The following is a 12,736-nucleotide window of genomic DNA, read 5'->3' as shown; positions in this document are numbered from 1 at the left end:
GCCCCCGTGAGAAGAATCCAAACTGTGGTGATGAAGGGGGTGGGGCCTGGTCGGATGGCTTTATTGCTAGAGAAAGGAGGAGGCCTAAAAGGGGGTCCTGGAGGCACGTGTGTTGTTATCATTCCCTCCTGCCTACCCTGCAGCTGAGTCACCCTGACCTGGGGGATATTCAGAATATTTAACAAACGGTGAGGCAGAGACATCAACCAATCAGAACAGACACAAGCCAGGCACTGAATGGAGCAGCCCTGGAGGGCTTGGCATCACCTCTCTAGTTGCTGGACAATAGGAATGGATTCCGGGAGAAGGGCTGCGACAGAGGGGCAGTGGGAGGGAGCTCTGGGGAGCTCAGGGCAGTGGCTGTCAACTAACTCTCATGAAGATGTTTCAGACTTTACCAGCTGGTGTAGCAGCTGAAACTGGGCCTGGCTTAGCCTCCAAGTAGCTGCCCTGGGTCCCTTGCCCCCTCCCGTTGGGAGAACAATAGACCATCCTCTTCTGTGGGCTGCAAGAATGGGGGAAGTGAATGATCCCAAACTGCAGAAATTCCAATGACCTTGTCTATTTCAATTTGGGAATGGGCTGTTTCATTTTCCTTACTGGCTGTGACCCGACTCTCACTGAGAGGAAGCCCGGGGCAGGAGCTGAGGGAGAGGTCAGTGGGGGATTTAGGGGCAGGGAGAGACACAGCCTGTCCCCAAAGATAAAGGCAAGGAGGTGAGGGGGTCCTGAACTGATACTGTCCCCTGGATTCAGGCCTGTACAAAATAAATCTCATCCCCAGAAATGAAATCATTATGCCATTCTGAAAAATTAATATCCCAGTTTCCCGAGGCCTGGCTCCTGCACCCCTTATGGTTCCTTCCTCTCAGGCTCCCTCTGATAGGGACAGGGTGGGTCCTGGAGGTAAGAGATGGTCCCTTCCTCATGCACAAACTACAGTGTCAGGCTCCAAGTGTGTCACAACTTTTATTACAAAAATCAATAACTTAAGTCAGTTTTGTACAAAGTCCGTAGGATTCCTGGCCTGATGAGCACTCTAAGCTTTCATCCCCATCCCAGGAGGGTACAGGAGTCATGGCCCAGAGGCTCTGGGACCACCAATGGCTGGCCAGACAGCTGGAACACTATGTCCAAACTGAGGGAAGCCAAGATGGGGTATGGCTGAGTGGCTGGGTCAGAGCCAGCTTGTGCCTGGGGAGCCAAGTGCTGTCTGTACAGGTTTGTTTGCCTTCTCTGGGAGCATTGGGTGACCCTTGGGGACAGCCAGGCCAAATCAGTGCTGCCAGCATCTGCCCACCCTACACCTGCTCTCTGCTTGGGCTGGAGCAGGTTGGCTCAGCAAAAGCATGTCCTCGAGGAGGCCAGCGATGTCAATGTCTCCAATGATAGGGCGAAAGAAGAGGTCCCCAAGCAGACTGGGTGGAATGGATTTGAGGGTGGAGGCCGTGAGGAGGACCCGGGCCAAGCGGCCTTGGCCTGCTGGGCACCAGGGCTCCAGGACCTCACACAATGCCTGATGAGCCTCCTGCTGCAGATGCCCGATGTGGGAGGAGGCGTGGAGGCCTGGCACGTCTGTGGGCAGAGAAGGTGAAGAGGGCTGGTGAGTACCCCACTCCCAGACACCACAGGGCAAGACTGGTCAAGACCTGAGGCTTCCATCTTGGCCTTTGAGGCCCCATTACTACCTCCTCCATTTATTTATTTATGTTATTCATCCATCCATTTATGGAGATGCAGTAGAGTAATGATTAAGAGGCAGGCTGCCTGGGTTTGAATCCCATGCTGTATGACATTGGGCAAGTTACTTAATCTCTGTGCCTCAGTTTCCTCATCTGTCAAATGGGGATAGTAATAGTACCAATCTCCTAGATTTGTTAGGAGGTTTAAATGAGCTAGTATATATAAAACCCTTAGAATTGGACCTAACATATGGTGTTATAGGAGTATCAGCTACTATTTTTATAATTAATTACTATAATTTACACATTCCATGAGGGCCCTTTGGTGAAGAATTCTCATCTAGAAGCTCTCCAGATTACAAAGAATACTACCTCTATCTGTTGAGTCTCTCTTCTCCTACCCCACGCTCCTTCATCTTCATTCCTCTTTTCTATGTGGTCTTTCTGAACCCACAGAGTTTTACCTGTGACTGAGGCACAGCTGTGTCTGCCCATATTCCCCTCCCCCACTCCCACCTTCCCTGAGGGTCGGGCCAAATTTCTTGGGCAGAGTGGCAGGGCTAGTCTCTGGAGTGAGTAGACCTGAGTTCCCATCTGTGCTCTCCCCCTACCTGGCTGTGTGACTTTCAGCAAGTCACTTAGCCTCTCTGAGCCTCTTTCATGAGATAACTATTTGGTAATAATGAGAACTCAAAGAGATAACGGATGTCAAGCCTTTGGAAGTTGCCTTCCCTGGCTGGGCCCTGCTCCCCTCCTGCCTTGGTCCCCATCCAGGAGTGCCTAGGAGCTCACCAGGGTCGAAGAGGATGGTCCCTTTCAGGTAGGCATATTCCTTGGGGCCCAGTTCCAGGCTCCAGAAGGACTCCAGGCAGTACTGAAGCCACTGCACCGCAGCCAGCGAGGGCTGGGGCCGATCCAGCAGCTGGCCACTGCCTGCATGGCTGCTGGGCTCCTCCAGCAGGATCTTCTTGAGTATACTTGGAACCGGGGCCTCAGTCACCTCGAAGGTTACAGTGTCTTGGGCCAACCCAAGCAGGAAGAGGGGGGCCCAGCAGCCCCGCAGCAGCTGCCGCTGATCCTGGGGGTGCAGCTGGCAGAAAGGTGGCAAGTTCCTGAGGAAGACCACGGTCTTGGCCAGAACGTCCAAGGCCTCCCGGCAGGTGCGATTGGGAGCACACAGCTGGACGGGTCGGTGCTGCCTGCACAGGCAGTGGCCAGGGACTGGGGGCACAGAGGGCCTGGCCCTGAGGCTGGGGCTCAGAAGTGCATACAGAATGGCCGGGCGGCCTGTGGCACCCTGGCAGGGGCAGATCCCTGACTGGCTGGAGCTCATGGCTGAGGATCTGCTCCTCTTCCTCCCAGCTCTCCCGCCCTCTGCTCTGTGCTGTGGGTGCTATTTATATCTCCACTGGCGGGGAGGAGGGAACAGCCCAACAACCTTGACTCCAGAAGTCATGTTCATTGAAAAAAAAAAGAAACACACACTGACCCTGGCAGGACTAGTGGGGAACTGGCAGGGGAGGGGGCCTTGGGAGCTCCACGTGGCCCTGATATCACTTTAGTCAATGAAGTGGCCTGTGCAGGGCGTGGGGCTGCCTGCCTGCTGGCCCCGCTGCCCCTTATCGGATGACTCAAGTGGATAAACAGGGTCATTAACCCAGGCTGTACCAGGGCACCAAGGCCTCAGGTGCATAATCAGCAGGTGGCTGTGGCAAATGTCCCTATTGGTGCCTGCAGGACTCTTGCTAAGCTGGAAGCCAGCCCCAGAGCTGGACAAGCCTTGAACACAAGGCTCAACCTGGAAGTGCCTTATCACTGGCTTGTTTGCCTAACCTTGGGGCCCTGCTTTGTTGTTGGTAAGGAACAGGCTGCAGGGAAGGGAGCCAAGACCCCAGGGGGCTAGGAGGACTTTGTCCACTGTGCAGTCTAGGAGGCCCCCTTCCTGACTGCAGTTCTGGGGGCCCTGCAGAAATAAGGTCCTTTAGAACTCTCTCCCCAGTATGGATTCCTAGAGCTCCTGAAAGGACATATCAGCTGAGGAGACCTCGCAGAATGATAGTGAAATATGACTGCTGTTTATTGAACACCTACTCTGTGCCAGGCACTTTCCACTCTAACGTTCAGAGTTTCTCTATGGGGCAAGAGTCTTACTTTTTTGAGACTTAAAGAGGTGAAATGACATAGTCACCCACTAAGTCACCCCACTAAGAAGAGACAGAGCCCAGATCTGTCTGGCTCCACAGTCCTTGCTTGTTTCACTGGATCCACTGGCCCAATTGTGCAGCCAGAGCTGTGTGGCCTGGGTTTCCCAGAGCTGGTGAGTACCTGGGCCCCCACCTTGCTGCTGCCCGTTCTGCAGATGCTGCCCACTTATGATCTGAGTCAAAACGTTGCTCTGCCACCAGCCATATGTCTCCTCTGTCCTAGGCATCTGTCTCAGACGGTGGGGTGTGTGTTGTGAGAGCGGGTGACAAGGTCCTTGGCTGTGTCATATCCGTGGACCTTGGCAAGCCCAGCCTGGCAAGCCTTCTGCTACCACACTATTGGGCAGCTGTCACCATCCCTGGCATCTGCTCCTGGCTCTATCGCTTTCCAGTTGTGTGACCTTGGGCTGATCCTCAAATCTCTGTGGGCCTCAGGAGCTTGATCTGGGACAATAATGCCCGCCTATAGGGCTGCTGTGAGGACAAAGTGAGGTCTTGGATGTCAAATTCCAAGCAGTCTCCGGTATACAGTAGGAAGGCTTTGCTCCCACCTTCCCTCTGCCTAAGGAACTAAGCCCCAGTAGAAAACAGGCATGCATCTTTCATTTGATTGTCAATAATCTTAATCCTTGCATTTATAAAGTTCCTTTCATGTCCTTTTATCTCACTGAATTCTCACAGCGTTCCCTCAAAGGAGACTGGAGTAAGACCACCTGGATCCAAATCCTGCTTCATCGCTTTGCTGAGTGACCTTGGGCAACTCACTATATTTCGGTGCCTCAGTTTCCTCATGTTTAAAAGGGTGGTAAGAAAGGCCAGGGGCTGGCCTCGTGGCCGAGTGGTTAGGTTCACGCACTCTGCTGCAGGCGGCCCAGTGTTTTGTTGGTTCGAATCCTGGGCGTGGACATGGCACTGCTCATCAAACCATGCTGAGGCAGCGTCCCACATGCCACAACTAGAAGGACCCACAACAAAGAATATACAACTATGTACCGGGGGGCTTTGGGGAGAAAAAGGAGAAAAATAAAATCTTAAAAAAAAAAAGCCTCTCCTTTAAAGAAAAAAAAAAAGAAAGGCCAATAGTGGATATTGGTTTTATGGGGTATGAAGCTTATACAATTTGGAGGGCCTTCTTTAAGAATAGAAAATCAGGTATGAAAGTGAATACTTAAAATGAAAAAACAAATCTCTACAAATCATAAACTAAAATAAGCTGACAGAAAACACAAACATCACAAACCCAGGAAAATAACAAGGTACATTTACTGATCAATTGCCTAACAATATTTGCCTACATGTTTTAGCTGCACACTCTTTGCTCATCTCTTCCCATGTCAATGATACTTATTTTGAAACCATTACAAACACAGAAAGTTTACAGGTACAGTACAGGAAACTTGTTTAACCTTGAACCATTTGAGAGTAAATTTCCAACCTGAAGCTCCACAACCCCCAAATACTTTAGTGTGTAATTTCTACAAACAAGGACATTCTCCTATATAATCACAATACAGTGTATAACCATCAGCATCAGGAAATTAACGTGGAACAAAATCAGGAAATTTACAGCTAATCTCAGACCCTATTTAAGTTTCACCAAATGCTTCAGTGAGTGATGGTGGGAGGGCACAGTCCAGAATCTCACATTGCACTTCTTTATCATGTCTCTTTAGTCTTTGCCAGTCAGGAAAGCGTCCTTGGTCTTCCCTTGCCTTTCACGACCTTGGCACTTTTGGAGAATTGTTATTTTGTAGTATGGCTCTCAATTTGGGTTTGTCGGAGGCTCCCTTGTGATTACTCAGGCTACGCATCTTTAGCAGGAATATCACAGAAGTGATACTGTGTTCTTGATACATCCTATCAGGTAGCACACATTTCCATTTGTCCCATGGTTCACTTTGGTCACTTGATTAGGGTGATGTCTGCCAAGCTTCTCCACTATAGTTCATCTTTTCCCCTTTGTAATGAGTCAGTATTTTGTGAGAAGGTATTTTGAACCTTTGTATATATTCCTCCTCACACATTGAATGTATGTATGTATTTAGTTATGAACTCAACGTCTCCTGTTTTATTCAGTGGCTTGTAATCTGTTACTATCGTTATTTTGAGGCTAAGACTGTCACAGATTTGGCTAATAGGAACTCCTTCAAGCCAGCGTCTGTGTTTTTTTTGACACAGCCCATCATTCTTTGAACATCCTTTGTTTTCTGGTATAACAAGATATCACTTCAAAGCCCCTGGAATCAACCAGTACTCCAAGAAGCTACAATAGCATTTAAAAACCATAACTTGCACACTAGAATCATCTTTAGAAACCAAGATTGGCTCATTGCTGTTAGGGTGTCACTACTCCCAGGCCCTCCCAGAGCTAGGGAATGTGCACACACACACGCTTACATTTATATTTATTTCTATATCTATTTATACATAGTACTAAAAAACACGAGTTCAGATCATTATCTGCAGTTCTAAGCCACTAAAACGAGGTTCATTCTAGTTTTCGCCCTTTCTGTATTTATATCTCCTTTCTCTGACACTCGGAAATCTGGCTTCCATTATTCTTAATTCTTTTACTTATTGGATCAAGCCACCATTTGGAACCAATGTCCCATCTCCACTGCTGCCCGCTCCCCTGTGAGATGCCTCCCCACCCCGCTTGGGCTCTGATACCTGTGTCAGGCTGCCCCCTCCCACTCGGGGATACCCTCATCATTCTGCTAGGGCTCTGTCACTCCATGCCAGGTGGCTTCTCTGTGCAGACACCCTCCACACCCTGCTGGCACTCTAACTTCTGCTCTGGGCCACTGAGGCTCCTTCTCTCTTCTGACACATACTTGTACCTTGTTCTGCTAACAGTTTTAGGATTGAAATTTTCAGGAAGAGGAGAAAGTAGAGCTGTTAACAATTTTCAAAAATAAAATTCTACAGTGAGGATACAGTGAGATTCTACTGTGAGAATCTACAGTGAGAATTCTACAGTAAGAATTCAACAGCGAGAATGATTTTGTCTTTCCTCTTGCATGGTTGATCAAAAAAAAGTTTTTATTGGGGCTGGCCCCATAACCTAGAGGTTAAGTTCAGCACGCTCTGCTTCGGTGGCCTGGATTCAGTTCCCGGACGTGGACCCACACCACTTGTCAGCGGCCATGCTGTGCCAGCAACCCACATACAAAATAGAGGAAGATTGGCTCAGATGTTAGCTCAGGGTGAATCTTCCTTAGGAAAAAAAAAGTTCTATTCCTGATAGTCAGGATACATAAACGTGCCACTTCACACATAGATGTATTTGCTACTTGTAGTGCTGCTTATAGGTTTGTAGTAGGAATTTTGATAAATTCTACTTCGTGTAATTCCTATCAAAAAAGAAAAATATGCATAGGACATTTATAATTGCACATCCTGCATATTCCTTATAGAAGAGAACTTCCTTTTTGAGTTGGTGTCAATATGAAATGACAACTTCGTGATGACTGAAAGAATTTTGCACAGATTGGATTCTTGATCCACACAGATCCTTGTTTCTCCCCTACCACCCACATACTTCCAGGTATCCTGGGAATAATTCATACTGGGAAGTGGGTTAGAGCGGGAAGAAACAGTGCTCTTAACCAACTGTAGTTTAAAAATTTTATTTTTACAAATTAAAAAGAAAAACTATATACATGTTTGACCCTAAGAAGACATTGCTGGGCCTCTCCCAGGGCCTTGGATGGTCCCAGGCAAGTGCAAGGCCCCAGAATTCGAGCTTCATTAGCTTCACAGAAAATCTCCCTCTAATAGTGCCTTTCCTGGGTATTTGTGAGGCTCAAATGAGGTGTTTGTGAGAACACAAAGCACCTGGCACATAGCAAGTGCTCCATAAAAGAGGGCAATTGTCCCTATTATTGTTGCTGCTTTTACTCTCATTTCCTAGAAGAGGAGGTTGAGGAGGAGGAGACCCAGAGAAGGGAGCAGACTCCTCTGTGGGGGTCATGGTAAAGCTGGGTCCCTGGGTTTTAAATCTTGTGTTTTTTTTGCACTGTGGGGAACTGTGTTTTCTGAGCCCCATGTGTGACCTGAAGGCCAGGGTGCTAGTCCTGAAGGCCTTGGAGGGGGAGGAAAGGCCTCAGCTGGGATCTCTATAGCCTAGAGCCTGACTGCGGCCATTCACTCAGAAAAATACGATGTCTCTGTGGGAGAAGATGGTCCATCAGCTGCCCTCTGTCCAGGCCTAAAGTCTAAAGGGGAAGACAAAGGTCATCCTCAGGAGTCCCCAGTCTGAAGGGGAGACACAGCCCTGCCCTTGGGAACCCTGAATCTAATTGGGGTGACACAGGCCAGCCCTGAGGAGGCTCCATTCTGAGGACGGAGTGACAACCCCACTCTCAGTAGCTCTAACAGGGGAGCCAGGATGCCACATCAGTGGTGGGCAGGAATGCTAAAATGGAGCGGTGGGCTGAGCAGCTTGAATTTGGAAGGCTTTCTGGAGAAGTTCATGACAATCCTCTCCCGTCTGTACAGCACTCTATGGTTTACAAAGTACTTTCACAAAAATTATTTCGGTTAATCCTCATGCAACAAGGAGACGAGGGTGTTACTGTCCAAGCAGGAACAGCAAACGTCATCATCCTGAGAATGATGACAGCAACATTTCCTGAGCACCTGCTGTGTGTCGGGCACTGGGCTGGGCATTATCTGCAAAATTCAAGGGCACCCTACAAGATAATGTATGTGAAAATGCTCTGCAATCCTATGACCAGGGTGCACGTGTTTGCTCTTGTGTACTGAGGTCTCAAACTAATTGAGGGGGCAGCTGGGAGATCCTGGGGTGCAGGGGGCCTGGGTTAAGTATTGGAACTGGGAGTCAGAGAGCCAGTACTAGGCACCTTCTCATTCCCTGAACACATCATGCACCTTTGTGCCTCCCAGCTTTTGTCCATTCTGTTCCCCAGCATGGGATGCCATTCCCTTACCCTGTCTGCTTGGGAAGCTCCTGGTCACCCTTCATGGTCTAGCTCAAACATCACTGCTCTAGCACAGGCTTCCCATCCTCCCATCTCTGCCTCTTTGGAAGAATAAATTGATCCCTCCCTGAGTTTCCCAGTCACTTAGTCCACACCCCTTACAGGGTGCTTAGCATGTGGTGCAATCACCCACTTACCTGCCATTGGTGGTGTTCAAATGTAGATGGGATCAGAGGTCCTTAGGGGAGGCTGATTGGTCACCAAGAGGCCTTCCAGGGTGACATTTATTATCTTAGTGAATTCACCAGGGTCCAGGATCAGGCCTTGGTTTCTCAGGGAGGCGTCACATCAAACAAGCGTCTGGGACTGATGTATAAAATCAGAATGCCAATTCAGGGAGGCAGAACTCTAAGGTGAAGTGGGTAAGTCTGCAGGCTCTGGAGTTGGGCTTCATGGGTTTGAATCCTGGCTCTACCCTTTCAGCTGTGTGACCTCGGGCACAAGACTTCACTTCTCTGTCCCTGTTTTCTCATCTCCCAAATGGGGACAATAACATAGGAGCACTATTTTAAGTCAAATAATGTTTGTAAAATGTTTGGTACAGTACTGGACACTTAATAAGAAGTCAATAAATTTTACCAATATTTATTGATAAGTTATATAATAAGATTCAATAGTATCAGGCAAAGACCATTTGTTCATTCCCCAAATAGTTATTGAGATTCTACAACATTTGAGACTCTGAGCTGAATGCTTGGATGAACCAGACAAGTGCTATCTTTCATGAAGTTTATATTCCAGTGATAGGATATGGATGTAGAACCAAAATTTCTTCTTTTTCTTTTTTTTTGCTGAGGAAGATTAGCCCTGAGCTAACATCTGTGCCAATCTTCCTCCACGTTATATATGGGTTGCCACCACAGCATGGCTGATGAGTGGTCTAGGTCTGTGCCGGGATCTGAACCTGTGAACCCAGGCCACTGAAGTGGAGCATGCCAAACTCAACCACTATGTCATGCGGCCGGCCTCAAGAACCAAAATTTCTTGATCACATATTTCAGTTGTAGTAAGTAACTACAGAGGATGAGCACAAGGCACTTTGAAAGCAAAAATCAAGGAGATGGAGGATTACTCTGTATATCAGGGTCGTAAAGGCCCCACAGAGGAAGGGACATTTGGGTTGACACTTGATGGATGAAATGGAGTTGGCTGCCAAAGGCCTAGGAACTAGGACAGGGCATTTGAGGAAGTGAAATCAGCCCGTCAGGAGGGAGCCTGGTGAGTGAAGGCAAGTGTGGGACAAGATGAGGCTGGAGAAGTGGGCAGGGCCTTGATGGTGTTACTCCTGAGAGGCCATGGTTGGGAATTTGGAATTTATCCTGAATGCAATGGCAATCCATGAAGGGCTACTTTTAAGCAAGGGAGTAACAAGACCTGGCTTATCCTTTAGAAGGATTGCTCTGGCTGCTGGGTGGAGGATGGACTACAAAGGGCCAAAAAAGGAGATAAGGAGACCAGCTAGGAAGCTGTGGGAGTAGTCTGAGCAAGAGATGATGCTGGAGTAGTAACGGCACCTTGCTTCACATGGCAAGGTGAGAGGGGACAGACTCAGGATATATTGTGGAGGAGCCCTGACAGTACTTACCAATGGATTAGATGAGACTAGATTTTGGCTTGTGCAAACAGGTACATGAGTGGAGGTTTGGGCTTTGGCAAATTGCTGCTTAAAGGAGCCATTTAACTCAATGGGGATGACTTTGGGAAGAATTAATTTGTGTGTGCGTGGGGAGTATTAATGTTGGCCACGTTAGTTTTCTTTTAAGTAATAATTCTTGAATATAATCAAATATCTAGTCAGAGTTCAAATTTCAAATTGTCTCATAAAGTCAAATTTTTTATTGTGGTGGAATATATATAACATTAAATTTACCATTTAACCATTCTTTAGTGTATAGTTCAGTGGCATTAAATACATTCACATTGTTGTGCAGCCATCACAACCATCCTCCACCAGAACTTTTTCATCTTCCCAAAGCCAGGTGAGTTTTGAGATATCTGTTCAGGAGGTAGGTGGATAGATGTACCTGGAGCTCAGGAGAGGTCTGGGCTAGAGATGCCATGAGATCACCTACAGAGAAGGTGCAGAGGGAGAGGAAAAGAGGAGAGAGCAAAGGACGGAGCCCCCAACATTTACAAGTCTGGGTAGGACAGGATGTGAGAAGGTGTTAGTGAGGGGGGAAGAAAACCAGGGAAGAGTGGTGACACAGAAGCTCCATTAGTTTGCTAGGGCTGCCATAACAAAATACCATAGCCTGTGGGACTTCAACAACAGAAATTAATTTTCTCACAGTTCTGGAGGCTGGAAGTCCAAGATCAAGGCGCTGGCAGGTTTGCTTTCTCCTGAGGCCTCTCTCTTTGGGTTGCAGACAGCTGCCTCGCACGGCCTTTCTTCTGTGCTCACAAATCCCTGGTGGCTCTTCCTCTTCTCATAAGGACACTAGTCATATTGGATTAGGGCCCCACCCTTATGAATTCATTTAACCTTATTTACCTCTTTAAATGGCCCTATCTCCAAAAAGAGCCACATTGGGGGTTAAGGCTTCAACTTACAAATTTTGGGGGAACACAGTTCTGTCCATAACAGAAGCCTAAGAAAAAAATTGTTTCCAGGAGGAAGAAGGGGTCTACTGTGTCAAATGCAGCTGAGAAGTTGAGTAAGATAACAGTGGTCCTTTGACCTTGGTCAGAGTCTTTTTTTTTTTTTTAGGAAGATTAGCTCTGAGCTAACATCTGCCACCAATCCTCCTCTTTTTGCTGAGGAAGACTGGTCTGAGCTAACATCCGTGCCCATCTTCCTCTACTTTATATGTGGGACACTTACCATAGCATGGCTTGCCAAGTGGTGCCATGTCCGCCCAGGATCCAAACTGGCGAAGCCTGGGTTGCCAAAGCGGAACGTGTGAACTTAACCACTGCACCACCAGGACGGCCCCATCAGAGTCTTTAAGAAAAGATTAATTAGAGTAAATTGAGGAGAGATGGAAGGTGAGGAAGTGGAGAAACAAGCATAGCAATCTTTTCAAACTTTGTTGAGAATGAGAACTGAAAACTGGGATGGTAGGAGGAGCAAGTAGGGGCACAAAATAGTAAAAAAAAAAAAAAAAAAAAGTGACATTAAAGCTTGTTTGTAAATTGAAGAGAATGATCCAGGAGAAATCTGTGATGCAGGAGATTAAAAAAAGAAAATCACAAGAGTAGAATCCCTGAAAAGACAAAGATGATGGAATTCACTACAAAAGGGGAGGGCTTGGCTTTAGATAGCTGGGACCTGTCCCCCACATTACCAGGAGTCCAATACAGTACTCATCACATAATTAGCGGGGCCCAGTGCAAAATGAAAATGTGGGTCTCTTGTTCAAAAATTATTAAGAATTTCAGGACTGCAGCAGAAGAGCATTAAACCAAGCACAGAGCCCTTCTAAGCACGGGGCCCGGGCCACAGCACAGTTTGTATGCCCAACAAGCCGGCCTCGGTCCAGTCTGTGATGCTGACATTGCTAGGCTGTCCTTTGGGGCAAGTGTCTTCTCTCGGGCCTCTACTGCCTCATGAACGGATTGGAAGAGATGACTAAGGACACTTTCAGCTTCACCGTTCTACAAACTGAGAGCTCACTCTTAGGGAGCAGGAACAAAGTTTATACCTTTGTAACTTCCAATCCCGCCAGATTTGAGCCCACGGCTTTCTAGAAGGCTCTAAAGCATCCGGTGACCATAGCAACTCACGCCAAACTCCGGAGCCCTCGGCTCCTCCCACAGCTCCACGGATACGCTCGTTGATTGGCTCAGCACATCGACCAATGGCCGGTGAAGCGGGCTGTTTGCCGCGCGGTCAATGGCCGCTGGCCGG

General features: G+C 47.9%; 1 protein-coding gene and 1 non-coding gene across 2 annotated transcripts; both read right to left on the bottom strand.

Annotated features, from left to right (window-relative positions):
* Positions 1 to 550: 550 nt before the first annotated feature.
* Positions 551 to 3,069, bottom strand: NR0B2 (nuclear receptor subfamily 0 group B member 2). Its single transcript, XM_014854958.3, has 2 exons — positions 2,475 to 3,069; positions 551 to 1,575 (listed from the first exon to the last, which is right to left on the bottom strand). Exons 1-2 carry the CDS (start codon positions 3,013 to 3,015, stop codon positions 1,277 to 1,279), a joined length of 840 nt encoding a protein of 279 aa, XP_014710444.1. The 5' UTR covers positions 3,016 to 3,069; the 3' UTR covers positions 551 to 1,276.
* A 2,060-nt stretch (positions 3,070 to 5,129) lies between these two features.
* LOC106839908 (uncharacterized) lies at positions 5,130 to 12,673 on the bottom strand. Its single transcript, XR_011503527.1, has 4 exons — positions 12,531 to 12,673; positions 11,711 to 11,830; positions 9,027 to 9,195; positions 5,130 to 7,239 (listed from the first exon to the last, which is right to left on the bottom strand). It is a non-coding gene; the product is annotated as an uncharacterized protein (transcript).
* Between the last annotated feature and the right edge of the window lie 63 nt (positions 12,674 to 12,736).

This window comes from Equus asinus, chromosome 5 (genome assembly GCF_041296235.1).
Source record: "Equus asinus isolate D_3611 breed Donkey chromosome 5, EquAss-T2T_v2, whole genome shotgun sequence".
In the NCBI taxonomy this organism is placed as follows: Eukaryota; Metazoa; Chordata; class Mammalia; order Perissodactyla; family Equidae; genus Equus; species Equus asinus.
The sequence above is the reverse complement of the archived record's forward strand: the minus strand, read 5'-3'. Positions and strand labels throughout refer to the sequence as shown.

Coding starts and splice junctions, on each gene's coding strand:
- NR0B2 (XM_014854958.3), bottom strand. CDS start 3,015: ATGAGCTCCAGCCAGTCAGGGATCTGCCCCTGCCAGGGTGCCACAGGC. Junction 1,576..2,474: donor GACCATCCTCTTCGACCCTG/GTGAGCTCCTAG, acceptor CTCTGCCCACAG/ACGTGCCAGGCCTCCACGCC.